Source organism: Indicator indicator, chromosome 1 (genome assembly GCF_027791375.1).
Source record: "Indicator indicator isolate 239-I01 chromosome 1, UM_Iind_1.1, whole genome shotgun sequence".
In the NCBI taxonomy this organism is placed as follows: Eukaryota; Metazoa; Chordata; class Aves; order Piciformes; family Indicatoridae; genus Indicator; species Indicator indicator.
Window position 1 is genome coordinate 128,174,443 of NC_072010.1, and position 27,818 is coordinate 128,202,260.

A 27,818-nucleotide genomic window follows, 5' to 3' on the forward strand; every position below is an offset into this window, starting at 1 on the left:
TTCAGCCCAAACAGCTCTGTTGGCTGTCTTAGAATCACAGAATGGGCTGGGCTGGAAGGGACCTCTGAAGGTCATCCAGTCCAACCTTCCCTGCAGCAAGCCCAATGTCCTGCCCCATCTGCTTTGTCTTGTGCTGAGCAGTGGCTGCTCTCCCTAACAGGGGCTCCTGGGCTCCCTTACCCCCCCCCAGCATGTTGAGGGACAGCAGCATGCACCCTGCCCCACTCCCTTGCACACCTCACTCTCAGGTGGGTGTTTATTCTGTGCTCCTCAGCCCTGCTTGTTAACAAGGCACATGAATGTTCCAGGAGAAGAGGAGGCTCTGGGGAGACCTAGGAGCAGCCTTCCAGTACCTGAAGGGGGCTACAGGAAAGATGCAGAGAGACTGTTTGCAAAGGCAGAGACAGGACAAGGGGCAATGGCTTCAAACTAGAGAAGGACAGATTTAGATTGGATATCAGGAAGAAGTTCATTACCATGAGGGTGGTGGAGCACTGGAACAGGTTGCCCAGGGAGGTGGTGGAAGCCTCACCCCTGGAGATATTCAAGGGAAGGCTCAGTGAGGCCCTGGGCAGCCTGATCTGGTTGGGGATGTCCCTGCTGACTGCAGGGAGGTCAGACTGGATGAGCTTTGGAGGTCCCTTCCGACCTGGACCATTCTATGATTCATCCCTTGGTCCAGGATGAATCCCAGCAAAGGGAGGCAACAATCTTTTAAAAGAGAAAACCACCCAGGAGTTACTGTACATTGACATACATAGCATCAGAAGACAGCCAGCACAAACCCAAGTGGAAACAGGCATAATACAATAGGCATTTGCTGAGTAAAACAACACATTTATCACTTTATTATTATTATTATTATTACTCTGCACAACATACTTCAGCACTCAGGAATTCAAATTGTTCTTTTGTAGCTATTGCTGACAAATATTGCCTTTAAAAAAAACCCCAACACCATCTTCAGCTGTGTGTGACAGCAGACCACTGAACATGGCAGGAACACAGAAGTGTGGCCTTTGGTATCCTCCCAGGAGCCTCATTCTTATCAGACATTGGCACTTCTGATCTGCAGCCTGAGGACAACATGCTGCCAGCCATTTGGGCTAGCTGGAAAGGGAAGATCCCAACCCCTGTGGCCTCTCTCTCCTCATCAACACATGGTAAACATTTCCTAGAATCATGGAATGGCTTAGGTTGGCAAGGACTTTAGAGATCATCCACTCCAACCTCCCTGCCATGGGCAGGGACACCTCTCAACGAGACTTGGCTGCTCAAGGTCTCATCCAGCCTGGCCTTGAACACCTTCCCTTCCCAAAACACTTATGTCACACCTCCTTCAAACCTGCAGCATCTGGGGGGTTGGCAAAAAGATTTCTTTGTGTTAGCATTTACTTAGCTTTTCAGCATTTTGAGATCAGACTTTAGGGCTTCTTAGGGGTCCAGTTGGGTTAAATACCAGATGGAGAAAAGCCCCCAACCAACCCAAGACACTCAAAACCATGCTAAGGAATGATCAGAGCCCAGAAAGATTTTCTGACAATTGTTCAAATTATAGAACAACACAACAAAAACAAAAAACCAAACCCAAACCAAGACACTCAAAACTATGCTAAGGAATGATCAGAGCCCACACAGATTCCCTGACAATTATTCAAATTATAAAACAACAAAAAAAACCCAAACCAAGACACTCAAAACTATGCTGAGAAATAATCAGAGCCCACAAAGATTTTCTGACAATTATTCAAATTATAAAATAAAACAACAACAAACCCCAAACCAAGACACTCCAAACTATGCTAAGAAATAATCAGAGCCCACAAAGATTTACTGACAATTATTCAAATTATAAAATAAAACAACAACAAAAACCCCAAACCAAGATACTCAAAACTATGGTGACTAAGAAATGATCAGAGCCCACAAAGACCTTGACAATTATTCAAATTATAAAATAAAACAACAACAAACCCCAAACCAAGACACTCAAAACTATGCTAAGAAATAATCAGAGCCCACAAAGAATTTCTGACAATTATCCAAATTATAAAATAAAGCAACAACAACAAAAAACCCAGACCAAGACACTCCAAACTATGCTAAGAAATAATCAGAGCCCACAAAGACTTTCTGACAGTTATCCAAATTATAAAATAAAATAAAACAACAAAAAACCCCAAACCAAGACACTCCAAACTATGCTAAGTAATGATCACAGCCCACCAAGTCTTTCTGAGAACTGTTCCAATTACCAAATCAAAGCTAAGTGGGTTTGGTTTTTTTCCTTCCACTTTACAGATGTTTGAGGCCACATCATTCCCTTATTTTGTCACCTGAATGAATGAAGTCTTAGGCTTTGTCCTGTGAAACCTCTCCAAATACAGAACAGTGCTTCAAGAGGACATCAAAAGCTTCCTGCCTCTTCCTATCAGCTGCTCATGGCCATAGGCACAACGTTGTACAGTTTGAAACCAGCAGCCAGCAGTGATGGTTCCTTCAGTCTCATTTTAGAGGGCATTATCTCAGTCTCAGTCCTGACCAAGTTTTGCAAGGCAATGGATTCATTATTTCTGTGTGCTCTGAGACCCAATGGAAGTGTAGCCAATGCTCTACCGTGCTGTCACCATCCAAAGGCCCAGGGCAACGTTGGCAGCCAGAAGTGCACTACCAGCCAGCAAAACCAGAAAGCCAACCAGCTCTCTGGTTTGTTTCTCTACAATCAGGGAGCTGAGAGTGGCTTCCAGGAAGGAATTCAAAATCCACTGGCCATCCAAAGCAAAGCAGGGTACAGCATTGATAACTGCCAGTGCTCCTGACAGTGAAATTAGGTACCTGGAGGGCTGCAGTTAAGGTGCATGAATAACATCCGGGAAAATGGAAAGACAAATGCAATGCAAACCATATTTTTGTTATTTTCATTTCTAGCATGCAGAAAGAACCATACAAGAGCTGTTTGGGTTTTTTTTTTTAGGTGCCATCCTGTTTCACAGAAATTCTGAGCACACTGAGTTTGACACCTGCCTTTAGAGGTTGATTTGTATTGATTTGTGTTCCCTAGGTTTGGATCACTAAAGAGGAACTCTTCATTCACAACTGGGATGGAAGCAAGAGATGGCAACATCATCCCTCTTAACACTGCCCAGCTTTGTGTGGTTTTAAAGGAAGGTTCTGACTCCACACCTGAAGTAAGAAGGTATTCTAGACCTATGACCTCAGTAGGAAATAATGATTAGGAATATTTTCCAAAACACTCCCTCAGGGCAGTAAGTAAAAGGCTGGAATATAACAGGAAACCTGGCCTCTCCCTCCTGCTTACCTGTTAGCCAGAAGAGCTGAGTGGCTGTGTGAAGATGAGGCAAGGGCAGATCCTTTTTATTGCTGGTAAAGGCTTATTAACTCTAATACCTACCTCCAAAGCCAGACAAGAAGATGTCTGAATGAGAGAACAGCTGGGCCAGCTGTTGGGGTGCTCCCAGAAAAGGGGAGCTTATGCAGAACCTTCCCTCTTGGCAAAGGTTCTTCCAATAGTCCTGTAGCCATAGGTTGGGGCAATGCTAAATGTCAGTCCAGGCTGGGGGATGATGGATTTGAGAGCAGCCCTGCACAAAAGGACTTGGGGGGTGCTGGTGGATGAGAAGCTGGATATGAGCCCACAGTGTGAGCTTGCAGCCCAGAAGGCAAATCACACCCAGAGCTGCATCAAAAGATGCATGGCCAGCAGATCCAGGGAGGTGATTCTGACACTTGACCTCACCCAGAGGGCTGCATCCAGCTCTGGAGTCATCAACACAGGAAGGACATGGACCTGATGGAGCCAGAGGAGGCCACAAAAATCAGGGGGAACACTTCTGCTACAAGGACAGGCTGAGGGAGCTGGGGTGGTTCAGCCTGGAGAAGAGAAGGCTCCAGGGAGACCTAAGAGCAGCCTGCCAGTACCTGAAGGGGGCTACAAGAAGGATGGAGAGAGACTGTTTGCAAAGGCCTGCAGTGATAGGATGAGGGACAATGGCTTGAAATATAAAAAGAGGAGATTTAGATTGGATGTTAGGAACAAGTTCTACACCATGACAGTACTGGAACATTGCAACAGGTTGCCCAGGGAGGTAGTTGAGGCCCTATCCCTGGAGATATTCAAGGCCAGGCTGGACAGGGCTCTGAGCAACCAGGTCTAGTGGAAGATGTCCCTGCTGACTGCAGAGGGGTTGGCCTAGATGACCTTTGGTAGTCCCTTCCAACCCAACTCATTCTGATTCTAGAAATATTTCCCTTTCTAGGGCTAAGGTTTCTTAGCTTACCCCCACGCAAGCCTGCTACCCTTTCTGCATGTACATACCTATGGAATCTTGTTCATTAATAAACATGATTTAAATGAATTCTTGTCCTGCTTTTTGAATTGGCTATGTTCTGTTTTCTGCTGATAAGAAGAAAAACAGAAGAGGTTGTGGAGTCTCCTTCTCTGGAGCCTTTCCAGCCCCATCTGGATGTGTTCCTGTGTGACCTGTGCTGGATTCTCTGCTCCTGCTCTGGCAGGGGGTTGGACTGGATGATCTCCAGAGGTCTCTTCCAACCCTAACATCCTGTGAGCCTGTGAAGAGCAGCCATGTCCTGTTACTTAGTTCAGCATAATGACTCAGAAATGATCAAACCCTGACATACCAAAGCTAGGGATAACATCTCATTTCTCCAGGCTTACTCTAACTTTCTCATCAGAGCTGTTAAGACTCACTTGAAGAAAGGGTTTAAGAAAGCAGTGGCCAACATTATCCTGCAAAGCACAAGCAGGAGGTTTCATTCTGAGCTTGGCAGGTGGACAATAATCAATACAGAGCAGGGAGAAAGATGTCAAAACTCGACAGAAATCACAGAATCACAGAATGTTAGGGGCTGGGAGGGACCTCCAGAGATCATCCAGGCCAAGCCCCCTGCCAGAGCAGGAGCACCTACAGCAGGTCACACAGGAACACAGCCAGGCAGGTTTTGGATATCTCCAGAGAGGGAGACTCCACAACCCCCTGGGCAGCCTGTTCCAGGGTTCTGTCACCCTCACAGGGAAATCATTCTTCCTCAAGTTTCCATGGAACTTCCTATGCCTCAAGCTCAAGGGAGGTTCTCCTCCCCCTTTGCTCTGCCCTGGTGAGACCTCATCTTGAGTACTGTGTTCAGTTTTGGGCTCCCCAGTTTAGGAGGGACAAGGATCTGCTGGAGAGAGTCCAAGGGAGGGCTATGAGGATGAGAAAGGGACTGGAGACTGCCTGGTGAGGAGAGGCTGAGGGACCTGGGGGGTTTTAGTCTGGAAAAGAGAAGACTGAGAGGGGATTTAATCAATGTTTATAAATATCTGAGGGCTGGGGGTCAGGAGGGAGGGGACAGGCTCTGCTCAGTTGCTCCCTGTGACAGGACAAGGGGCAATGGATATAAACTCCAGCACAGGAGGTTCCACCTCAACACAAGGAGGAACTTCGTTACTGTGAGGGTCCCAGAGCCCTGGAATAGGCTGCCCAGAGAGGTTGTGGAGTCTCCTTCTCTGGTGACTGGATGTGCTCCTCTGTGACCTAAGCTAGATTCTCTGGTCCTGCTCTGGCAGGGGATTGGACTGGAAGATCTCTTTGGGTCCCTTCCAACCCCTGACATCCTGTGATCCTGTGAACTTCCACCCACTGCCCCTTGTCCTGCCACTGGGCATGTTTCTCTGCCTCCTGTCTAAATTGATATCCAACTGCAATTTTCCTGGGCCACCAAACTCTGCAGAGTTCCCTTCTTGCCTTCAAAAGAAGAAACACTTCCAAAGGATACTTGCAAAATGTCTCTATCACCACAGGCAGATCGCTGCTGAGGAAGTTTTGTCGTGGCACAAAGCTGCTGAGACTTACTGCAACAGAAAACAGAAAGACACAGAGAGAGCATCAGCAGTCATTCCAGGATGATCACACTCTGAGCTTTAGAGAAGGATTCTGCAGCAAAATCACCTCTCAACTGCCATTTATTCAAGGGTGAATAGCCCAGGCATGGCTTTGTTCTGAAGAGTGCAGCCATGAAACCCCTCTGAACCCTGGGTCACTGTCACATCCAAGTGACTCTGCCAAATGCAACCAGCAGGGTGTCAGCAGAAGCAGCTCTGAGCCATGGATTTTCAGAAGCAACTGGGCAGCTACATTCACAAAGCCCACACTGTGGAAGTTAAGTCCTTTGCAAAGAAAAACATATCAAAGGAGGTGAGAGTTACCAGACTTTTGGTCAACACATGCAGACATCCACAGTGCCTGTGCACTTCCTCTGAGAGCCAGAAAGTTCTGCTCTTGCAGCACCTTCAGAAGATTCCCCCTCCCCAACCTCAGACTGAGCTCATGGTTTATAGTAGCAGTGGGGCAGTTAGGGAGCAGAGTTCTGGAGTCCCAATGTGCACAGGTGGCCAAGAAGGCCAACAGCAACCTGGCCTGGATCAACACCAGTGTGGGCAGCAGGAGCAGGGCAGGGATGGTGTCCCTGGGCTCAGCCCTGGTGAGGCCACAGCTTGAGCACTGGGTTCAATTCTGGGTGCCACAGGATAGGAAAGACATTGAGGGGCTGGAGAGTGTCCAGAGAAGAGCAATGAGGCTGGGGAGGGGTTTGGAGGCATCATATGAGGAGCAGCTTTGCTCTTTTGTCCTCAGATGGTACCAGCAGTTACTCCAAGATGTACCTCAGTGCAACTTCACAACTTGGGAGGTGGGGCTCAGCATCCTTCCTATAAATAATGGCTGGAAAATTGCAGTGTCAAGCACCTTATGATCTTGAAATGCTCCTGTGGTACTCTAACTTCTTTGAAGATGTACATGAAGCTTCAGCTGACTGCATGTCAGATGTTTATGAGAGGCTCTTCAAAGAGAACTGAGGTAGCTTGAGACCTCCCAGTGTGCTACAGGGATGCTCCATCTGGGTTGCCTCATAAAAAGTCTTCATGAGGGCTTTCAAAGTAAACAGCAGTCTCAGTCTGTCAGCCTCAGGGATCATTTGAAAGCCTGAGTTCTGAGACAGATGGATGGAAGATGGACATCTTTCCTACTCTAAGGCTCCACTCACAGTCCAGTGGAGTCTTGTCCCCAGAAGGCAGAGGATTAGGTAAATGAAGGCAGAATTAGAAAATCCCCCTAGGAATGAGCTTGCACAGTATCAGCAGCAGCTACTGTGTCCCTAGAGAACAACTTGGGATGTGAGGTCATAGAATCACTGAATCACAGAATGGCTTGGAAGGGACCTTCAAAGGTCATCCAGTCCAACCCCCCCTGCAGTAAGCAGGGACATCCTCAACTAGATCAGGTTGCCCAGAGCCAGTATGGTCTGAATTTTCCTACCAGCATGGGAAAAAGTTATAGCCATGAGATACAATCTCCACAGAGTTATGTAGAGGCAGGAGTTCAAACACCACTCAGGACAAACATCCCTTGGGAAAGGAACAATTTAAGTCACCCTTTGAGAGAATTTAAAGCTATAGGCTAAGGGAGCTCTGAGAACCTCACAGCACTACTACATAGCATACCCAAAACTAACAGAATCATAGAATGGGTTGGGTTGGAAGGGACCTCCAAAGGTCACCTAGTCCACCACCACCCTCTGCACTCAGCAGGAACATCCTCAACCAGATCAGGTTGCCCACAGCCTTGTCCAGCCTCATCCTGAAGACCTGGAGGGATGGGGCCTCAACTATTTCCCTGGGCAACCTTTTCCAGTGTTCCAGCACCCTCCTGGTGCAGAACTTGTTTCTAACATCCAATCTAAATCTGCTCTTCCCTCATTTCAAACCACTGCCAGGCCTTTGCAAACAGTCTCCCTCCACCCTTCTTGTAGCCTCCCTAATGTACTGCAAGGCTGCTCTTAGATCTCCCTGGAGCCTTCTCTTCTCCAGGCTGAACACCCCCAGCTCCCTCAGCCTGTCCTCACAGCAGAGCAGCTCCAACCCCCTCATCATTCTTATGGCTCTGCTCCATCAGGTCCATGTCCTTCCTGTGTTCAGGGCTCCAGAGCTGCACACAATACTCCAGCTGGGATCCCACCAGAGCAGAGTCAAGAGCAAGATCAATTTTCTTCAGGTTCAATAAACAATTCAAGGGCAGCAGAACAAAGATGAGAGGAGAGTAATTCCAAGGGAACACGAGGCAGAGAACTGGTCCAGTCAGTCACATAACCAAATGTTCTTCTGTTAACAGAGGCCCTTCTGATGAGTCAGAAGCTATAATTAGTCCAACCAGCAAGCCTAGCATGAGATGGAGAGATTTGGATACCAAGGAGTCCCATAAAAACAATAGGTTTGGTGTGGCAACAATGCCACAGCTGTACCAAGACAGCTTGCAAATCATCTTCTCTTACCTGAGCTTCAGAAAGACCTTTGAGTTTCAGGAACTGGGAGAAAATGAAGTCTGTTGGACCAACAGATGAGGAATACAACAGACAGAAACCCTGGACACCATTCCCTTCAGAAAGTCAGAGGCATCCAAGTCAAGTGATACCCAAAGTAAACAACTCATCAGGCTGGAGGCTGATATCAGAACATCTGATCAGACCTCTTGTTCCTGGGCCAAAATAGCAGAATGGCTGAGGCAGGCAGTGTGTGCAAAGGTTCCAAGAGACACACACTGCAGCACACTCTCATTCCCAAGCTTCACTGCCTCCTGACAAACAGCTAATGACCATAGGAAGTCACCATCCTGAAGCTGGAGCTGTGCCTACTTGTGTCCAGTTTTGGGCACCTCAATGCCAGAGAGATGTGGAGGTGCTGGAGCCAGGGCAGAGGAGGGCAAGGAAGCTGGGAAGGGCCTGGAGAAGAAATCTGATGGAGAGAGACTGAAGGAGCTGGGGATGGTTAGTTTGGAAAAGAGGAGGCTGAGGGCAGAGCTCATTGCTGTCTACAGCTACCTGAAAGGAGGTTGTGGAGAGGTTGCTGCTGGTCTCTTCTGACAGGGAATTAGTGATAGGACAAGAGGGAATGGCCTCAAGCTGTGACTGGGGAGGTTTAGGCTGAACATTAGGAAACATTTTTCCCCAGCAAGAGTGGTCAGGGATTGGCAGAGGCTGCCCAGGGAGGTGGTGGAGTCCCCAAGCCTGGTTGTGTTTGAAGGTGGTTTGGATGTGGTGCTTGGGGATGTGGTTTAGGGGTGAGCCTTGCAGAGTAGGGTTCATGGTTGGGCTTGGTGATCCTGAGGCTCTTCCAACCTGAATGTTTCTGTTTCTGAGAATGGATCACTAATCTCCTTCCCTCTTTGTTGTCCTTGGCAACCACTAGACATGGATCTAAATTCCCAAACTTGCTCCTGGAGACACCTCCAAATCCAAAGAAACTCTCCTGGTAGTTGCTGGACTGAGCTCTAGATATTTTAATATGAGAAGATAAATGTCATGGCTGTAATGGATCAAACCTCGTGGCAGCAAGCAAAGGTGTCCTGCTAGAGGGATGGGATGTCATACAGAAGGACCTGGACAACCTGGAGAGGTCAGCCCAGGTGAACCTCATGAGGTTCAAACCAAGTACAGGGTCCTGCATGTGGGTTGGAGCAATCCTCATTATCAATACAGGCTTGGGGGATGAGGTGTTAGAAAGCAGCCCTGTGGAAAAGGACTTGGGAGCTCTGGCGGATGAGAAGCTGGACAGGAGCAGGCAGTGTGAGCTTGCATCAAAGAAGGCCAAGGGCAGCCTGGGCTGCATCAATAGCAGTGTGGCCAGAGATGGAGAGAGGGGATTCTGACACTCTGCTCTGCTCTGGTGAGACCTCACCTGGAGTATTGTGTACAGGTCTGGAGCCCTCAACACAAACAGGACATGGAGCAGATGGAGCAGGGCCAGAGGAGAGCCACAAAGATGATCAGGGGACTGGAACACCTCTGCTACGAGGACAGGCTGAGGGAGCTGGGGGTGATCAGCCTGGAGAGGAGAAGGCTCCAGGCAGACCTAAGAACAACCTTCCAGTACCTGAAGGGGGCTCCAAGAAGGCTGCAGAGGGACTGTTTGCAAAGGCCTGCAGTGATAGGACGAGGGACAATGGTTTGAAATGAGAGAAGAGCAGATTTAGATTGGATGTGAGGACAAGCTCTGCACCATGTGGGTGGTGGAACACTGCAACAGGCTGCCCAGGGAGATTGTTGAGGCAGTTGGACTCTTCAAGGTGAGGCTGGACAAGGCTCTGGGCAACCTGATCTAGTTGAGGATGTCCCTGCTGAGTGCAGGGAGGATGGACTGGATGAGCTTTGGAGGTCCCTTCTGTGATTTCTAATCATTCCTTCTGTTTTACCTCGGGCCATATTGCCAGTACTGCAAGGTCATCATTTAGGAGCATGACTGCTTACAGCTCTGTGTGTTGTTACGCTGAAAAGAAGAGCTCTACATAACCTCCATATCAACCAAAACCATTTTTGCAGCAGTATTTTACTTTGAGGAAAGAGAAACTTTTGACAGAAGGAAGCTGTACAATATTTCTTGTAAGTAGCTAATAAGAGTTGTGTGTTAAATGCAGCATCCCTCTAAGAAGTTCTGTTTCCTGCAGGCACAATGATCACATGAATGAGCCAGGCATTCATTGAAACATATTCCTAATGCAAAATTCACACAGCAGAGGAAGAAATTCTTTTCTTTTCTTAACTGTAACAAAAAAATTAAAACATTTAAATGTTTACCACATTCTGATCAATCACATTTGGAAAAAAAAAACAAACCTGCTGCCCTCCAGCCAGTCTTGTACAGTGCAAAGTTAAGCCTTGAAATCTTTAGAAGTCGTTTCAGTGGAATGCATGGAACTCTACCATGGTACAGGAGGCTGCCTGCTGCCCAAGCCAGTATCCAACAATCAGCTCTGGTGTTTTCCCCCTCTGCACTTGCAGCAAAGTTTGTAATGAAGTCAAGCTGTTAGCTTTCAAATTAATACACTCAGGCCCAGAAGGCAAATCACATTCTGGGCTGCCTCAAGAGATGAGAGGAGCAGGACGGGGGAGGGGATTCTGTCCCTCTGCTCTGCTCTACTGAGACCCCACCTGGAGTACTGCATCCAGTTCTGGGGCTCCCAGCATAAGAGGGACAAGGAGCTGCTGAAGGAGGTCCAGAGGAGGCCATGAAGAAGATCAGAGGGCTGGAGAACCTCCCCTATGGTGACAGACTGAGAGCCCTGGGGCTGTTTAGCCTCTAGAAAAGAAGGCTCTGGGGAGACCTTAGAGCAACCAGAGCCCTGGAAGAGGCTGCCCAGAGAGGTTGTGGAGTCTCCTTCTCTGGAGATCTTCCAAACCCACCTGGATGCATTCCTGTGTGACCTGCTGTAGGTGCTCTGCTCTGGCAGAGGGGTTGGACTGGATGAGCTTTCCAGGTCCCTTCCAAACCCTAACATTCTGTGATTCTGTAAAGGAGAGCCATAATCCAGTTCAAAAGAAGGAACTAAACTGTTTTATGTTATTAACTTCAGGGCATTTAAATGGAAAAAAACCCCAAACTGTTTTGTGATTGTCCTTGTGGTTTGATAGTCACGGGAATGTGGTTATTAGGTGTAGTTTAAGCACTCCTGTTAATATTCACAGGCTCACAGGATGTGAGGAGTTGGAAGTGACCTCTGGAGATCTTCCAGTCCAACCCCCTGCCAGAGCAGGACCAGAGAATCCAGCACAGGTCACACAGGAACACATCCAGACAGGGCTGGAAAGGCTCCAGAGGAGGAGACTCCACAACCTCTCTGGGCAGCCTGTTCCAGGGCTCTGGGACCTTCACAGTGAAGAAGTTCCTCCTCATGTTGAGGTGGAACCTCCTGTGCTGGAGTTTATATCCATTGCCCCTTGTCCTATCCCAGGGTGAAACTGAGCAGAGCCTGTCCCCTCTCTCCTGACCCCCAGCCCTCAGATATTTACAGACATTGATCAGATCCCCTCTCAGTCTTCTCCTCTCCACACTAACCACCCCCAGGTCTCTCAGCCTCTCCTCACCAGACAGTCTCCAGTCCCTTCAGCATCCTTGTAGCCCTCCCTTGGACCCTCTCCAGCAGATCCCTGTCCCTCTTGAACTGGGCAGCCCAGAACTGGATGCAATATTCCAGGTGAGGTCTCAGCAGGGCAGAGCAGAGGGGGAGGAGAACCTCCCTGGATCTGCTGGACACACTCCTCTGAATGCCCCCCAGGACCCCCTTGGCCTTCTTGGCCACCAGGGCACATTCCTGTCCCACGCAGAACTTCCTGCCCACCAGCACTCCCAGGACCTTCTCCTTGGGGCTGCTGTCCAGCAGCTTGCCAGGCAAGGTGTTAGAGGAAGATGCCCCAGAGATTTTACACCAGCATTTTGAGCAGTTTTGGTGTAAGGCAAATGCAGGTGCCTGGTTCCCATGACTAATCTAAGTGAGATCTGTTCTAGACACAGCCCTTCCCTGCTGTTCTGAGTAAACAACCACCTCTTATCATATATGGTTTCTATTACCTTCACAACTCACTGCACTGTGCACATTTCATTTTAGGCCTGAGCAGTCCATGTCTCTCCACTGGCTGTAAGAAGAAATGGATTCTGCATTAACCAAGTTAAATGCCAAGCTCTCCAAAAACCTCCTTCAAGCAGGCAGGCAAAGTCAAGCACACCAGAAATCCTTGCTGTGAAACTGTGCAAGAAATGAGACCAAGGAACGATACCAACCTGTGTACTGCAGGTGCAAGGGGTGCCCCACGTACAGCATGTCAATGTGAGGGGGATGTTTTACCCTGATGAGCCTTGTCTGGTTCTCTAAAGAAGGAGTCACACAGAAGCTTGGCACAAAATCCTTCTGGCAGTCCCTGTTGGCTCGACAAACCTTGCTGGCCTCAATCACCTTCCGTGCTGGCAGGCAGGCATGCTGCAAAGCAACAGCAAAGGTAAAGGTAGCTCCCAACACAGCAGAAAAAAAGAGCATAGAATGGCTCAGGCTGGAAGGGACCTCAGAGATCATCTCCTCCAACCTCCCCATCATGGGCAGGGACACCTCTCAATCAGACTCAGCTGCTCAAGGCCTCATCCAACCTGGCCTTGAACACCCTGTGTGTTCCTTTTTAAAGCAAAAAGGGCTTCACTGATATACTACCAGCCCCTGAGGAGCTGAAATATGATTTTTTGGTGGATTTTTTTGTTGTTGTTGTTCTGAAATCCTGCAGAACCTCTACCTCATAGCCATTCAACTTGTCATTACCTTTTTTGGTGGAATTTGGAGGAGGGGGACCTGGGGGTGCTAATGGCCAAGCAGCTGAAGAGGAGGCAGCAGTGTGCCCAGGTGGCCAAGAAAGCCAAAGGCATCCTGGCTGGGATCAGCAATGCTGTGTCCAGCAGGAGCAGGGAGGGGATTGTCCCCTGGGACTCAGCTCTGGTGAAGCTGGACAGGAGCAGGCAGTGTGAGCTTGCAGCACAGAAGGCCAAGGGCAGCCTGGGCTGCATCAATAGCAGTGTGGCCAGAGATGGAGAGAGGGGATTCTGACACTCTGCTCTGCTCTGGTGAGACCTCACCTGGAGTATTGTGTACAGGTCTGGAGCCCTCAACACAAACAGGACATGGAGCAGATGGAGCAGGGCCAGAGGAGAGCCACAAAGATGATCAGGGGACTGGAACACCTCTGCTACAAGGACAGGCTGAGGGAGCTGGGGGTGATCAGCCTGGAGAGGAGAAGGCTCCAGGGAGACCTAACAGCAGCCTGCCAGTACCTGAAGGGGCTACAAGAAGGATGGAGAGAGACTGTTTGCAAAGGCCTGTAGGGACAGGATGAGGGAAGATGGTTTGAAACAAGAGAAGAGCAGATTTAGCTTGGATGTTAGGAACAAGCTCTGCACCATGCAGGTGGTAGAACACTGCAACAGGTTGCTCAGGGAAGTGGTTGAGGCTCAACAGGGCTCTAGGAATCCTGATCTAGTGGAACATGTCCCTGCTTACTGCAGAGGGGGTTGGACTTGATGACCTTTGGAGGTTGTTTCCAACCCAAACCATTCTATGATTCTATGTTTTGAGTTTAACCTAATCAGCAGTGCTGCTGGCTTCAGACAAGCTAACTGAACAGACAGCCCAGTGCCTTGCTCTGCCTGTAGAGCTCAGTACCTTTAGAGACTGAAGCACCAAACCAGACAGTTTCACCTTGCTCTCAAAAGTTGTTTTTTATCACCAATGTTGGTGAAAATAAATCTTGGGCCTACAAGAAAGCTGGGGAGGGACTTTTTAGGCTATCACGTAGTGACAGGACTAGGGGGAAATGGAATAAAGCTGGAAGTGGGGAGACTCAGACTGGACCTGAGGAAGAAGTTCTTCACCATCAGGGTGGTGAGACCCTGGAATGGGTTGTCCAGGGAGGTGGTTGAGGCCCCAACCTTGGAGGTGTTTAAGGATGAGGCTCTGGCCAGCCTGATCTAGTGTGAGGTGTCCCTGGTCATGGCAGGGGGGTTGGAACTGGCTGATCCTTGAGGTCCCTTCCAACCCTGACTGATTCTATGACTCTATAAAATGGAGGAGGTGTCTTTTTTCCCTAAAGGAATGAGAGGTGTAAGATCTTTCTACCAGGGACTCCCTTATTAATCATGGGGAAAAAAAACCACCCTAATTTAAGCCAAGTACATCACAGAATCACAGAATCATTCCAGTTGGAAAAGAGCCTCAGGATCCCCAAGTCCAACCATTAACCCTGCTCTACAAGGCTCACCCCTAAACCACATCCCCAAGCACCACATCCAAACCACCTTGAAACACAGCCAGGCTTGGGGACTCCACCACCTCCCTGGGCAGCACATGGGGAGCCTGACATACACACACACCTGGGATACAAACTATAGGTATTCTTAAGCACTTAACTGCATAAATGTTGGTGAATATTACTCATTTCATGTAAATCATTTTAGCTTTCCCCCAAAGCATTAGCAGTTTAAATCACTTACCAGGTGGTTGTCCAAGTTATTGCTATATGAAAAGCAAATGTCTGTGAGGCTGTTGTTACTACAACACTCAACTGTGCCATCCAGTCTTCTGTAGACTAAAGGACATGGGCAGAGAGCAAATGATCAACATTAGAGCCACTTCCAGAGAAGAAATTAGCCTCTGATTAATGTAAAACAACCATTCTGTAGCCTTGAAGAATTACAGTCATTCACAGAGCCTGGCGTGGTTCAGTCACAACTGCAAATAAACTCCACCTGAATTCAATCATTTCAACCATCTTAATAACTCCTGACCTAAGGAGGATCCACCACTGCAATGATCTGGGCATTACAACTTACAAAATATTTTTCCCATAGAATGGTCTGGGTTGGAAGGGACCTCCAAAGGTCACCTAGTCCAAGCCCCCTGCCATCAGCAAGGACATAGAATTCATAGATTCATGGAATTGTAAGGATTGGAAGGGAACTCAAGGCTCAGCCAGTTCCAACCCCCCTGCCATGGGCAGGGACACCTCACACTACAGCAGGTTGCTCAGAGCCACATCCAGCCTGGCTGCAAAAACCTCCAGGGATGAGGCTTCCACCACCTCCCTGGGCAACCTGTGCCAGTGTCTCACCACCCTCATGGGGAAGAATTTCTTCCTAACATCCAATCTGCATCTACCCATTTCTAGTTTTGCTCCATCCCCCCCAGTCCTGTCACTCCCTGACACACTCAAAAGTCCCTCCCCAGCTTTCTTGTAGCTCCCTTCAGATACTGGAAGGCCACAAGAAGGTCTCCTGGGAGCCTTCTCTTCTCCAGACTGAACAACCCCAACTCTCTCAGTCTGTCTCCATAGCAGAGCAGCTCCAGCCCTCTGCTCATCCTTGTGGCCCTTCTCCACAAGGGAGAGCACATTCCAGCACCTCCAGATCCTTCTTGTTATAGGGGATCCAGAACTGGATGCTGTACTCCAGGTAGGATCTCTAGATCAGGTTGCCCAGAGCCTTGTCCAGCCTCACCTTGAAGTGCTCCAACTGCCTCAACTACTTCCCTGGGCAATCTGTTGCAGTGTTCCACCACCCTCATGGCAGAGAACTTGTTCCTAACATCCAAGCTAAATCTCCTCTTCTGTAACTTCAAACCATTGTCCCTCATCCTGTCACTGCAGACCTTTCCAACCAGTCCCTCTGCAGCCTTTTTGTAGCCCCCTTCAGGTACTGGCAGGCTGCTCTTAGGTCTGCCTGGAGCCTTCTCTTCTCCAGGCTGAACACCCCCAGCTCCCTCTGCCTGTCCTCATAGCAGAGGTGCTCCATCCCCTCAGTCATCTTTGTGGCCCTCCTCTGGACCTGCTCAATCAGATCTATGTCCTTCCTGTTTGAGGGCTCCCTTGCACTAACATTTGGCACAGAAATGTGTTACTTGCTCCTGGTACTGATTTCACTGGCTGACTATGGAAACAACCAAGACTCAAAACATCCTCTTTAAAATGTGAAAGTCTTTACAAAGCTTCAGGTTTTAAAAGCTTCCCAAAGCTGTAAGGGCACAACAATAAATCAGCAATGCTTTGAACCATGATTTAAACAGTGTGGTACAGAATCTTTGTGTGAATGATCTGGAAAGGAATTGAACCTAACTAACTCCACAACAACAGCCTGAATAAAACCACCAACCACAGAAAACAGGCACTGTAAGAATCTGTGCCACAGCACACTGCAGCACCTTCCTTAGGCAGATCAAGCCTGTGCTACTGGTTGCTGATTCATCACAGAATGTTAGGGGCTGGAAAAGATCTCAAAAGCTCATCCAGTCCAACCCCCTGCCAGAGTAGGAGCACCTAGACCAGGGCACACAGGAACATATCCAGGTGGGTTTGGAATATCTCCAGAGAGGGAGACTCCATAACCCCTCTGGGCAGCCTGTCCCAGTGCTCCGTTGCTCTCACAGTGAAAAAATTCTTCCTCAAGTTTCCATGGAACTTCCTATGCCTGAGCTTCCACATTTGCCCTTTGTCCTGGCATTGGGCATCACCCAGCAGAGCCTGGCTCCAGCCCCTTGGCACTCACCCTGCACATCTTTATCAACATGAATGAGGTCACCCTCAGGCTCCTCCTCTCCAATCTACAGAGCCTCAGCTCCCTCAGGCTCTCCTCATGAGGAAGATGTTCCACTCACTTTATCATCTTTGTGGCTCTGTGCTGGACTCTCTCAAGCAGCTCCCTGATGTCCTTCTTGAACTGAGAGGCTCAGAACTGGACACAATATTCCAGACGTGGCCTCCCCAGGGCAGAGTAGAGGGAGAGGAGAACCTCTCTGGACCTACTCCCCACAGCCCTTCTAATCCACCCCAGGATGCCCTTGGCCTTCTTGGCCACAAGAGCACACTGCTGGCTCATGGTCAACCTCCCATCCACCAGGACCCCCAGGGCCTTTTCCTTATCTCTGCAGTCCACAACATGGAACCTTATGCCTGGGGCTTCCAGGTGCAAGCACTGAACCCTTACAATCCCTTTTTTTCAGATACCCTGAGGCTATGCCACTGCATCTATGTTTGAATAGTGAATGACCATGAAATTAGTTTCCTTATAAAGCATAGAAAACACCTTTTTCTTTTTTTTTTTTTTTAGTTTCAAGAGGGTCCTTGGGGCATTGTTTTCTGCCTAGCTTCATACTCCAGCAGCTTAGTACCCATTTGTTTTATGGTCAAGTAGATAAGGTCCATTTGCTAGATGCAGTTTTATTGATAGTCTGTATTTATGTCAAGTTGTGAACTGTCAAGATTTTGACAAATGGCAGCTGCTAGGGACTGAAGAGAGGTCATTTAATTTCAGAGGAATATTTCTCACTGCTGGAGGCTTATGGCTCTGAAAATGCAGCCAGACTGGTCTGATTAGAATGCAGCAGGGGGACAATGGGCTGCTCACACGATACAGCAACCAAGCTTGGAAGCAATATTGAGTGCCTAGTGTTAAATCTCTACTATTTCAATCTAAACAGGACTGGTTCAGTTACAGAATATGCAGCTTTATTATCCATGACTCTGAAACTGCATTTCAGAGAGGAGCAGAAGCTCAGCAGATACACCCACAGCAATCCAGAACTGGTTCTTACTTGCCATCCCTGCCCAGCTGAAAGCCTGTGCCAAAGCTGCCCTCCTCTTCAGAGGGACAATCCAAATGATTAGGGCTTTGAAAGCAGGACCTTACCCATACTCCACTAGTTTCCAATTTAGGTATTTATTTTGATTCCAGATGTAGGATTACTTTCCTTACATACTAAAAAAAATAGTAATTACCTTTTCAGTATCACAGGAGAATGAGAAGTAGGCTACACGAAAAGCAGTGTGAGCAGCAGGACAAAGGAGATGGTTCTGCCCCTCTACTCTGCTCCTCTGCATCCAGTTCTGGTGCCCCCAGCAGAAGAGAGACATGGAGCTGCTGGAGCAAGTCCAGAGGAGGCCACAAAGATGATCAGAGGGCTGGAGAACCTCCCCTATGGGACAGGCTGAGAGAGTTGGGGCTGTTCAGCTTGGAGAAAAGAAGGCTCTGGGGAGACCTTAGAGCAGCCTTCTAGTACCTGAAAGAGGCTACAAGAAAGGCAGGAAGGGAATTTTTACACTGGCTTGTAATGATAGGATGAGAGGGAATGGATTGAAGCTTGAGGAGGGCACATTTAGACTGGAGATGAGGAAGAAATTCTTTCCAGTGAGGCTGGTGAGGCACTGGAACAGGTTGCCCAAGGAGGCGGTGGTTGCCCCCTCCCTGAAGGTGTTCAAGGGCAGGCTCAACAAGGCTCTAAACCTGATCTAGTGGAGGGCAATCTGCTTATTGCAAGGGGATGGGACTAGTTGACCTTTCCTTCTCTGGAGACTTGCCAAACCCATCTGGATGCACTCCTGTGCAGACTACCCGAAGTGATCCTGCTTTGGCAGGGGGGTTGGCCTTGATGATCTCTTGAGGTCCTTTCCAACCTCTGATATACTGTGATACTGTGACCTTTGGAGGTCCCTTCCAACCCCCACCATTCTTCACTGGGTTATAAGCCATGCAGTTTGTAATGTCATGCTGACCAAAGCAGTCAGGCAGTGTGTAGAATGGACACCTGCAAAACATGACTGAGTTGATCCACATAAGTGAAGGCAAAATACAGGAAATAATTGTATGCTAATAAGCAAGTTATGCAGTATCCTGAAGAAGCAAACTTTATGGTTCAGGTCATACAGGGATGACTTGATGACCAGAGAAATTATTCTCTCTGCCTCTTCCTCACTTCTGGATTCAGAAAAATGAGTGGCTTATCAGCCACTGCCTAAGGCAGGACAGCAGACTTGACTTAGGAGAAACCTGCCCCCTCCAACAAATCCTAAAACCCAAAAAGCCTTTAAGACATGGCAACATTACACTACAAAATAACGAAGAGAGGAATTAAAGCCATACCTCTAGCTGGAAAGCTTAATTGCTGTAGGGTGGCTGCACTTACACAGTAGCCAACCTGTGACTTGTCTGAGAGGTCTCCCAGACAGGAATTCCAATCTTCCACACTATAAACTGGGCAGTCTTGTAGGTGAGTGACAATATCTCCCACAAAGAGACCTCTTGGTCCATTGGCAGGAGAGTCCTGAAAAGAAACAGTGAAGTCAGTCAAGTTGCAATAGTTAGAACTCCAAGGGTGCTGAGACACTGGAGGAGGCTTGCCCAACAGAGGATAGAAGCCTCACCCCCGGAGGTTTTTAAGGCCAGGCTGGATGTAGTTCTGAGCAACCTAATCTAGTGTAAGGTGTCCCTGGCCATGGCAGGGGGGTTGGAACTGGATCATAGAATCTTAGAATCATAGAATTGTTAGGGTTGAAAGGGACCTCAAGGATCATCCAGAGCACTGGAACAGGCTGCCCAGAGAGGTTGTGGAGTTTCCTTCTCTGGAGACTTTCAAGCCCTGTCTGGATGTGTTCCTGTGTGACCTATGTTGGTCCTGCTCTGTCAGGGGAGTTGGACTGGATGATCTCCAGAGGTCCCTTCCAACCCCTAACACAGAATCATAGAATCACAGAATTGTCAGGGTTGGAAGGGACCTCAAGGCTCAGCCAGTTCCAACCCCCCTGCCATGGGCAGGGACACCTCACACTACAGCAGGTTGCTCACAGCCACATCCAGCCTGGCTGCAAAAACCTCCAGGGGTGAGGCTTCCACCACCTCCCTGTTCCAGTGTCTCACCACCCTCACAATCTTCGAGGTCCCTTCCAACCCTGACAATTCTGTGATTCTGTGTGATTGTGTGACTGAGACATAGGCACATTTCAGGTCATAAAGGATCTAACATGACAAGAATAAAGATCTGCTCTTACCTCTGCAATCTCGGTGACAAGTGCCCCAGCACCCGTGTAATAGAACGGGAAAAGAATGGCTGGCAGCAGAAACAAACCTATGAAGCTTGCAACACCAAGAACAAAATTATGCCACACACCTAAAAAGAAGGACAAAAAAAAATTTGAAACCCCATCACATTTCTAAATAAACACTAATAACAAGAGATGAAAGATTCTACAGTTACCTTTTAATTAACTTTTCCTGAAATTATTACTGGGAGAATTGATAACAGGGCCACGGAGATGAGCAGAGGGCTGGAGCTGCTCTGCTATGAGCACAGACTGAGAGAGTTGGGGTTGTGCAGTCTGGAGAAGAGAAGGCTCCCAGGAGACCTTCTTGTGGCCTTCCAGGATCTCAAGGGGGCTACAAGAAAGCTGGGGAGGGACTTTTGAGGGTGTCAGGGAGTGATAGGACTGGGGGAAATGGAGCAAAACTAGAAATGGGTAGATTCAGATTGGATGGAAATTCTTCCCCATGAGGGTGGTGAGACACTGGCACAGGTTGCCCAGGGAGGTGGTGGAAGCCTCATCCCTGGAGGGTTTTGCAGCCAGGCTGGATGTGGCTGTGAGCAACCTGCTGTAGTGTGAGGTGTCCCTGCCCATGGCAGGCGGATTGGAACTGGATGAGCCTTGAGGTCTCTTCTATGATTCTATGATTCTACAAGTTAATTTGTGAACAGAGTTATGAAAGAACATGTGCATTACTTTACAAACATTGTAGAGGAGCTTTAAGGAAGCCTCTGAACTCTGAGAACATCAGAAGGCCAGGCTGGAGATCCCACCTGGAGGACTGCATCCAGTTTTGGGGCTCCCAGCAAAGAGGGACATGGAGCTGCTGGAGCAGACCCAGAGGAAGCCATGAAGATGATGAGAGGGCTGGAGAATCTCCCCTATGGGGACAGGCTGAGAGAGTTGGGGATGTGCAGCTTGGAGAAAAGACAGCTCTGGGAACACCTCAGAGCAGCCTGAAGGAGTACCTGAAGGAGGCTACAAGAAAGCTGGGAAGGGACTTCTGACAAGGGCTTGTAGTGATAGGATGAGAGGGAATGGATTGAAGCTTGATGAGGGCAGATTGAGACTGGAGATTGGGAAGGAATTCTTTCCAGTGAGGGTGGGGAGACACTGGAACAGGTTGCCCAGAGAGGTCATGGGTGCCCTCTCCCTGGAGGTGTTCAAGACCAGGCTGGATGAGGCCTTGAGCAACCTGGGCTAGTGGAAGGTGTCCCTGCCCATGGCAGGGGGTTGGAACTGGGTGATCTTTAAAGGTCCCTTCCAACCTAACCAATTCTATGAATCTATGAACCTCACAGATAAAATGTTTCAGCATTACATTCTCTTTATCTCATACAAGTGCAACACAAGCAGAAGTATTAAGTAAATATTTGAACTTAATTACTTTTAACCATTTTATGTTAAAATAAACTTTCATTTTCCCATTTTATGTTAAAATAAAATTCTATTTTTCCCATTTCATGTTACAATCCATTTTAGTTTCCCCTTACGTTAAAATCCATTTTAGTTTCCCCCTTTTTTTTTAATCCATTCTAATTTCCCCTTTTTATGTTAAAATCATTTTAGTTTCCCCTTTTTATGTTAAAATCCATTTTAATTTCCCCTTTTTATGTTAAAATCCATTTTAATTTCCTCTTTTTTTTGTTACAATCCATTTTAGTTTTCCCTTTTTACGTTAAAATCCATTTTAATTTCCCCTTTTTATATTAAAATCATTTTAGTTTCCCCTTTTTTGTTAAAATCCATTTTAATTTCCTCTTTTTTTGTTAAAATCTGTTTTAGTTTTCCCTTTTTATGTTAAAATCGATTTTTATTTTTTCCAGCTTTAGAAAGGACCAAAATGTAAGACAGAAATAGAGAATTCCTTTGTAACAGCGTAGCTGCTGGAGAGAGTAATGGGAAAAGAAAATTAAATAACACAAGAGGTGCTGGAACTGTTGGAGGAACACTTTCAAACAGCTAGGAAGATAAGGGCCTTAGTATCACAGGCTCCACACTTTGTTGTGTGGAACACAGCAGAAGAGCCTGAAACAGAAAGGCTTCCAATTAATCCTAGGCAATCCATAGGGAAATAAATGAGAGGCTCGAAATGAGAGGGGCACACAGCTGAGCACACCAACAATCTCATTTTGCTACCCCAGTCTCATCCTTGGGTATCTTATTTCTTGATACTTGAAAAGGAACAATTCACAACCCTTAGCAGACCTTCAAAAAGTGCTTTATGGATCTTTAACTCCTTCTTCTGCTAAGGCCAAGACAAAAGATGTTTAAAAAGGATCTCAAAAAATAATCCAAATGATTAATTCTAAGAAAGTGATGCACAGCAGCACTTCTCACCTCCTAGACATAGATTCAAGCTAAAAATATCACAGGGCTCACAAGAAGACTCCTCACTATTCCTGAACTCGTGATGCCATCTGCTGTACAACAAACACTCTTCAAGCCTCAGAGTAGAGGTGGGCTGTACAAGTAATACTTGATGCCATTCTGTCCTCTAGCTCTTGTACTCCATCATCAGTAAGTTTGCAGATGTCACCAAGTTAGGAGTTGGTGTTGATCTGTTGGAGAGTAGGAGGGTCCTGCAGAGGGACCTTGCCAGGCTGGAGAGATGGGCAGAGTCCAAGGGCATGAGATTTAACAAGGCTAAGTGAGGGTTCTACACACTGGCCACAACAACCTCATGCAGTGCTACAGGCTGGGGACAGAGTGGCTGAGAGCAGCCAGGCAGAAAGGGACCTGGGGGTACTGGTGGACAGCAGCTGAACATGAGCCAGCAGTGTGCCCAGGTGGCCAAGAAGGCCAATGGCATCCTGGCCTGCATCAGGAATAGTGTGGCCAGCAGCAGGGAAGTCATCCTGCCCTGTGCTCAGCACTGGTTAGACCACACCTTGAGTGCTGTGTCCAGTTCTGGGCTCTTCAGTTCAAGAGAGATGTTGAGATGCTGGAAGGTGTCCAGAGAAGGGCAGCAAGGCTGGGGAGGGGTCTGGAGCACAGCCCTGTGAGGAGAGGCCGAGGGAGCTGGGGGTGTTCAGCCTGGAGAAGAGGAGGCTCAGGGGAGACCTCATTGCTGTCTACAACTACCTGAAGGGAGGTTGTAGCCAGGGGGGGTTGGTCTCTTCTCCCAGGCAACCAGCAGCAGAACAAGAGGACACAGTCTCAAGCTGTGCCAGGGGAGGTATAGGCTGGATGTGAGGAGGAAGTTCTTCACAGAGAGAGAGATTGGCCATGGGAATGTGCTGCCCAGGGAGGTGGTGGAGTCACCACCTCTGGAGATGTTCAAGAAAAGCCTGGATGAGGCACTCAGTACCATAGTCTGGTTGATTGGATAGGGCTGGGTGATAGGTTGGATCTATCCTTGGATGATCTTGGAGGTCTCTTCTAACCTGGTTGATTCTATGATTCTACTTAGCTGCCATACACACACCTGCAAGCCTGTCTCTGTAAAATCAGACCTTCAGGAGACCTTCAGGAGACTGAGAAAAGTTTCATTCAACTGCTTTGACAACTCAGAACAGTGGAAGTCCTATTTTGTCACTATCAAACACTATCACCAGCTGTTAATAATGCAGGTATTTGTTGGACTGACTGATTAGCAGCCATTGATGCTAACCCCTCTTGCAACATAGAATCATAGAATGGGTTGGATTGGAAGGGACTTCCGACGGTCACCCAGTCCAAACCCCCTGCAGTCAGCAGGGACATCCTCCAGGTTGCTCAGAGCCTTGTCCAGCCTCACCTTGAATATCTCCAGGGATGGGGCTTAAACTACCTCTCAGGGCAACCTGTTGCAGTGTTCCACCACCCTCATGGTGAAGAACCCTAACACGCAATCTAAATCTACTCTTCTGTAGTTTGAAGCCAATGTGTGTAAGCGACCCCTATGTCCTCTTTTCAGTTCTTCACAGTAGCTGGAAATGGAAATGGCATCCTGGCTGGGATCAGCAATGCTGTGTCCAGCAGCAGCAGGGAGGGGATTGTCCCCTGGCACTCAGCTCTGGGGAGGCCACACCTGGAGTATTGTGTCCAGTTTTGAGCACCTCATCCAAGAGAGATGTGGAGGTGCTGGAGGCAGTGCAGAGGAGGGCAAGGAAGCTGGGAAGGGCCTGGAGAAGAAATCTGATGGAGAGAGACTGAAGGAGCTGGGGATGGTTAGTTTGGAAAAGAGGAGGCTGAGGGCAGACCTCATTGCTGTCTACAGCTACCTGAAAGGAGGTTGTGGAGAGGCTGCTGCTGGTCTCTTCTGACAGGGAATTAGTGACAGAACAAGAGGGAATGGCCTCAAGCTGTGACTGGGGAGGTTTACACTGGACATTAGAAACATTTTTTCCCTGCCAGAGTGGTCAGGGATTGGCACAGGCTGCCCAGGGAGGTGGTGGAGTCCCCAAGCCTGGTTGTGTTTGAAGGTGGTTTGGATGTGGTGCTTGGGGATGTGGTTTAGGGGTGAGCCTTGTAGGGTAGGGTTAATGGTTGGTGATCCTGAGGCTCTTTTCCAATCTGAATGTTTCTGTGATTCTCTGAGATCCTGTGGATTAATTTGAGCAATGGGGTTCACAAAAGCCCCACACAAAAGGAGTGAATGCTTTTGGTTCAATGGAATATTTGAAATAAAGATGTATTTACTTACCTACATTAAGCATCATTTCCTTGATTTATGAAAGCTTGAAAATATGCTTTGCTAAAGGCTTCTGTATGCCCAGGGTAAAGGCCTCTATATAATGTTTTAGTTGCAGTATTCAAGAAATAATATCAGCACCCAAAAATTACAACAGGATGGCTACTCTCTACTGCAGGGGACAATCATCAGTATGAAGAACCAAACCAAGATGCTAACTTTTCTGTCTTTATTTCAGCACCTTGGCCTGTAGAAATCAGTACTACAAGTGGTTCAGGTAGCATAACACAGCCTCAGTTTAACTGCCCACAGCTACAAGGCTCTGCTTCCCAGGAGCTAGAGACTGAGAAACATCAAATCAAAAAACATTTGGAGGTTATCTGGAGCCATAAGCTGTGCCTCTCTTTGGCTGGTTGTGTTTTAGCCTTTATTTCCTCCTGATGGCAACACCAAAAACACAGTGACCTGTATAATAACATGACTGACATGTCACTGGAAGCCACTCACAATACTGCTGAAAAAAAAAAATCACATCAGCAGACAGCTCCTAATGCAGAAAATGGCAGTGAATTGCTCAAGGGTGTCCACCTGTAGCAGCAAGTCATGTTCTCATATGGCTGGGTATTTTCCACCTTCTGTGATCCCAAGTTTTGCTACTTAGGCCACACAACATGCAAAAAAAAATTTATAAATAATAAAATGTCAGAGCAACAGAGAAATTTCTGCTCCTGAGCTGCTGTAGGACTTTTTTTCTAATGAGAAAGGAAGGTCAGGAACTGCATCTTTTCCCCCAGTCACACAACTGGAATTTCTTACATACAACTAAGTAAGATCTAGGATTCATGGATTCATAGATTCAGTGGTTTAGGTTGGAAGGGACCTTGATGATCATCCAGTTCCAACCCCCCTGCCATGGGCAGGGACACCTTCCACTAGCCCAGGTTGCTCATGGCCTCATCCAACCTGGCCTTGAACACCTCCAGGGAGAGGGCAACCACAACCTCTCTGGGCAACCTGTTCCAGTGTCTCATCACCATCACTGGAAAGAATTTCTTCCTAATCTCCAGTCTCAATCTGCCCTCCTCAAGCTTAAAGCCATTGCCCCTCATCCTGTCACTCCAGGCCCTTGTTAAAAAGTCCCTCCCCAGCTTTTTTGTAAGCCCCCTTCAGATACTGGAAGGCTGCTCTATGATCTTCCCAGAGCTTTCTTTTCTCCAGACTGAACAGCCCCAACTCTCTCAGCCTGTCCCCACAGGGGAGGTTCTCCAGCCCTCTGATCTTCTTTGTGGCCTCCTCCAGCAGCTCCCTGTCCCTCTTGTGCTGCGGGCCCCAGAACTGGAGGCAGTGCTGCAGGTGGGGTGTGAGCAGAGCAGAGGGGCAGAATCCCCTCCCTGTGCTGCTGCTCTCCCTGCTCTGGATGCAGCTCAGCACACAGCTGCCTGCTGGGCTGCCAGGGACCATTGCTGGCTCCTGGGGAGTTTGTCACCAACTGACACCCCCAAGTCCTTCTCCTCCAGACTGCTCTTGAACCACTCTTAAACCTAACTCCCTAACCCTAATCTTAACCCCCAACCCTAATCCTAACCCCTAACCCTAACCCCCTAACCCTCCTTGTGCTTGGATATGATACCATTTCTCCTGACAGGGAATCAGTACTGATGTAAGCCCCTAAAGAATGATGTCTCTCCTCTAGAAATGCAAAATATGAACAGTAATGATCAGATGATTTTCTGAAATTACAATTTAGGTTCAGAACAGGAAGATCACCTTCAGGTAAAGAGAAGCTTTGGTACTTCTTCATTTTAAACCTTCAATCCCTTGTCAAGGACACACAACTGATACATGTAAATTAAGTAAGTGTGCTAAGCAAAGGTTTGATGAAAAATCACAAAGTATTACCTGCACAGAATATCCTTAACTGCTGGACTGGAGATATCAGCTGCAGGTGGGTTGTGAAGAGATCAACAAACGCTCCAGGGTAGACAATGAAAATAAAAATGCCAAACCCATTGAACCGGACTTGCTCTCTTCAAAAAAAGAAAAGAATAAAGGCCAAGCTCAGTGGTGTCACTGTAAACAAACCAATGACAAACTCATTTCTGACTACTAGAATAATGAAAACTGCAACCATAAAACTAACTTATTTTACATAAAGAGCAAGACAATGAACCTTAAAGGATGCTTTCTGCCCCTTTGGAGCAGCACACATTTGTTTGCCTGGTTAGAAACAACAGGAGGCTAAGTTCAGCTTCATGTCGGACTCCTGCTAACAGAAACACACAAAAATACCTTGAAAAAGCCACAAACCCCTTTCATGTCAACACATATTTTCATATTTGGGGGATGTTTTTCTTTTAAATAAATAAATAAAAAGCTAACTTGTAAGATGCTGTTTCAAAGTAACCTAGGAAAAAGTAGCTGGAAGAATGATAGAAGGGTTTGGGTTGGAAGGGAACTCCAAAGGTCATCCAGCTCTGTGCAGTGAGCAGGGACATCCTCCACTAGAGCAGATTGCTCAGAGCCTTGTTGAGCACGACCTTAAATATGTCCTGTGCCTGACCTTAAACATGTCTTGAGTCTGACCCTTAAACATGTCCTGAATCTGACCTTAAATATGTCTTGAGTCTGACCCTTAAGCATGTTCTCAGTCTGACCCTTAAATATGTCCTGTGCCTGACCTTAAACACGTCCTGAGTCTGACCTTAAACATGTCTTGAGTCTGACCCTTAAACACGTCCTGAGTCTGACCTTAAACATGTCTTGAGTCTGACCCTTAAACATGTCCTGAATCTGACCTTAAATATGTCTTGAGTCTGACCCTTAAGCATGTTCTCAGTCTGACCTTAAATATGTCCTGTGCCTGACCTTAAACATGTCCTGAGTCTGACCCTTAAATATGTCCTGTGCCTGACCTTAAACATGTCCTGAGTCTGACCTTAAATATGTCTTGGGTCTGACCCTTAAACATGTCCTGAGTCTG

At 47.7% G+C, this 27,818-nt stretch overlaps 1 protein-coding gene across 1 annotated transcript in view; it reads right to left on the reverse strand.

Moving 5' to 3' along the window:
* Nucleotides 1-2,612: 2,612 nt before the first annotated feature.
* The window catches only part of MBTPS2 (membrane bound transcription factor peptidase, site 2), a 43,281-nt gene continuing 18,075 nt past the window's right edge, over nucleotides 2,613-27,818 (reverse strand). The window contains exons 5-11 of the mRNA XM_054385673.1: nucleotides 26,738-26,865; nucleotides 20,194-20,312; nucleotides 19,289-19,469; nucleotides 14,873-14,967; nucleotides 12,626-12,821; nucleotides 5,797-5,872; nucleotides 2,613-2,835 (exon numbers count right to left, since the gene is read on the reverse strand). Coding sequence (XP_054241648.1) covers nucleotides 2,613-2,835; nucleotides 5,797-5,872; nucleotides 12,626-12,821; nucleotides 14,873-14,967; nucleotides 19,289-19,469; nucleotides 20,194-20,312; nucleotides 26,738-26,865 — 1,018 coding nt within the window. The remainder of the gene's footprint in view (nucleotides 2,836-5,796; nucleotides 5,873-12,625; nucleotides 12,822-14,872; nucleotides 14,968-19,288; nucleotides 19,470-20,193; nucleotides 20,313-26,737; nucleotides 26,866-27,818) is intronic.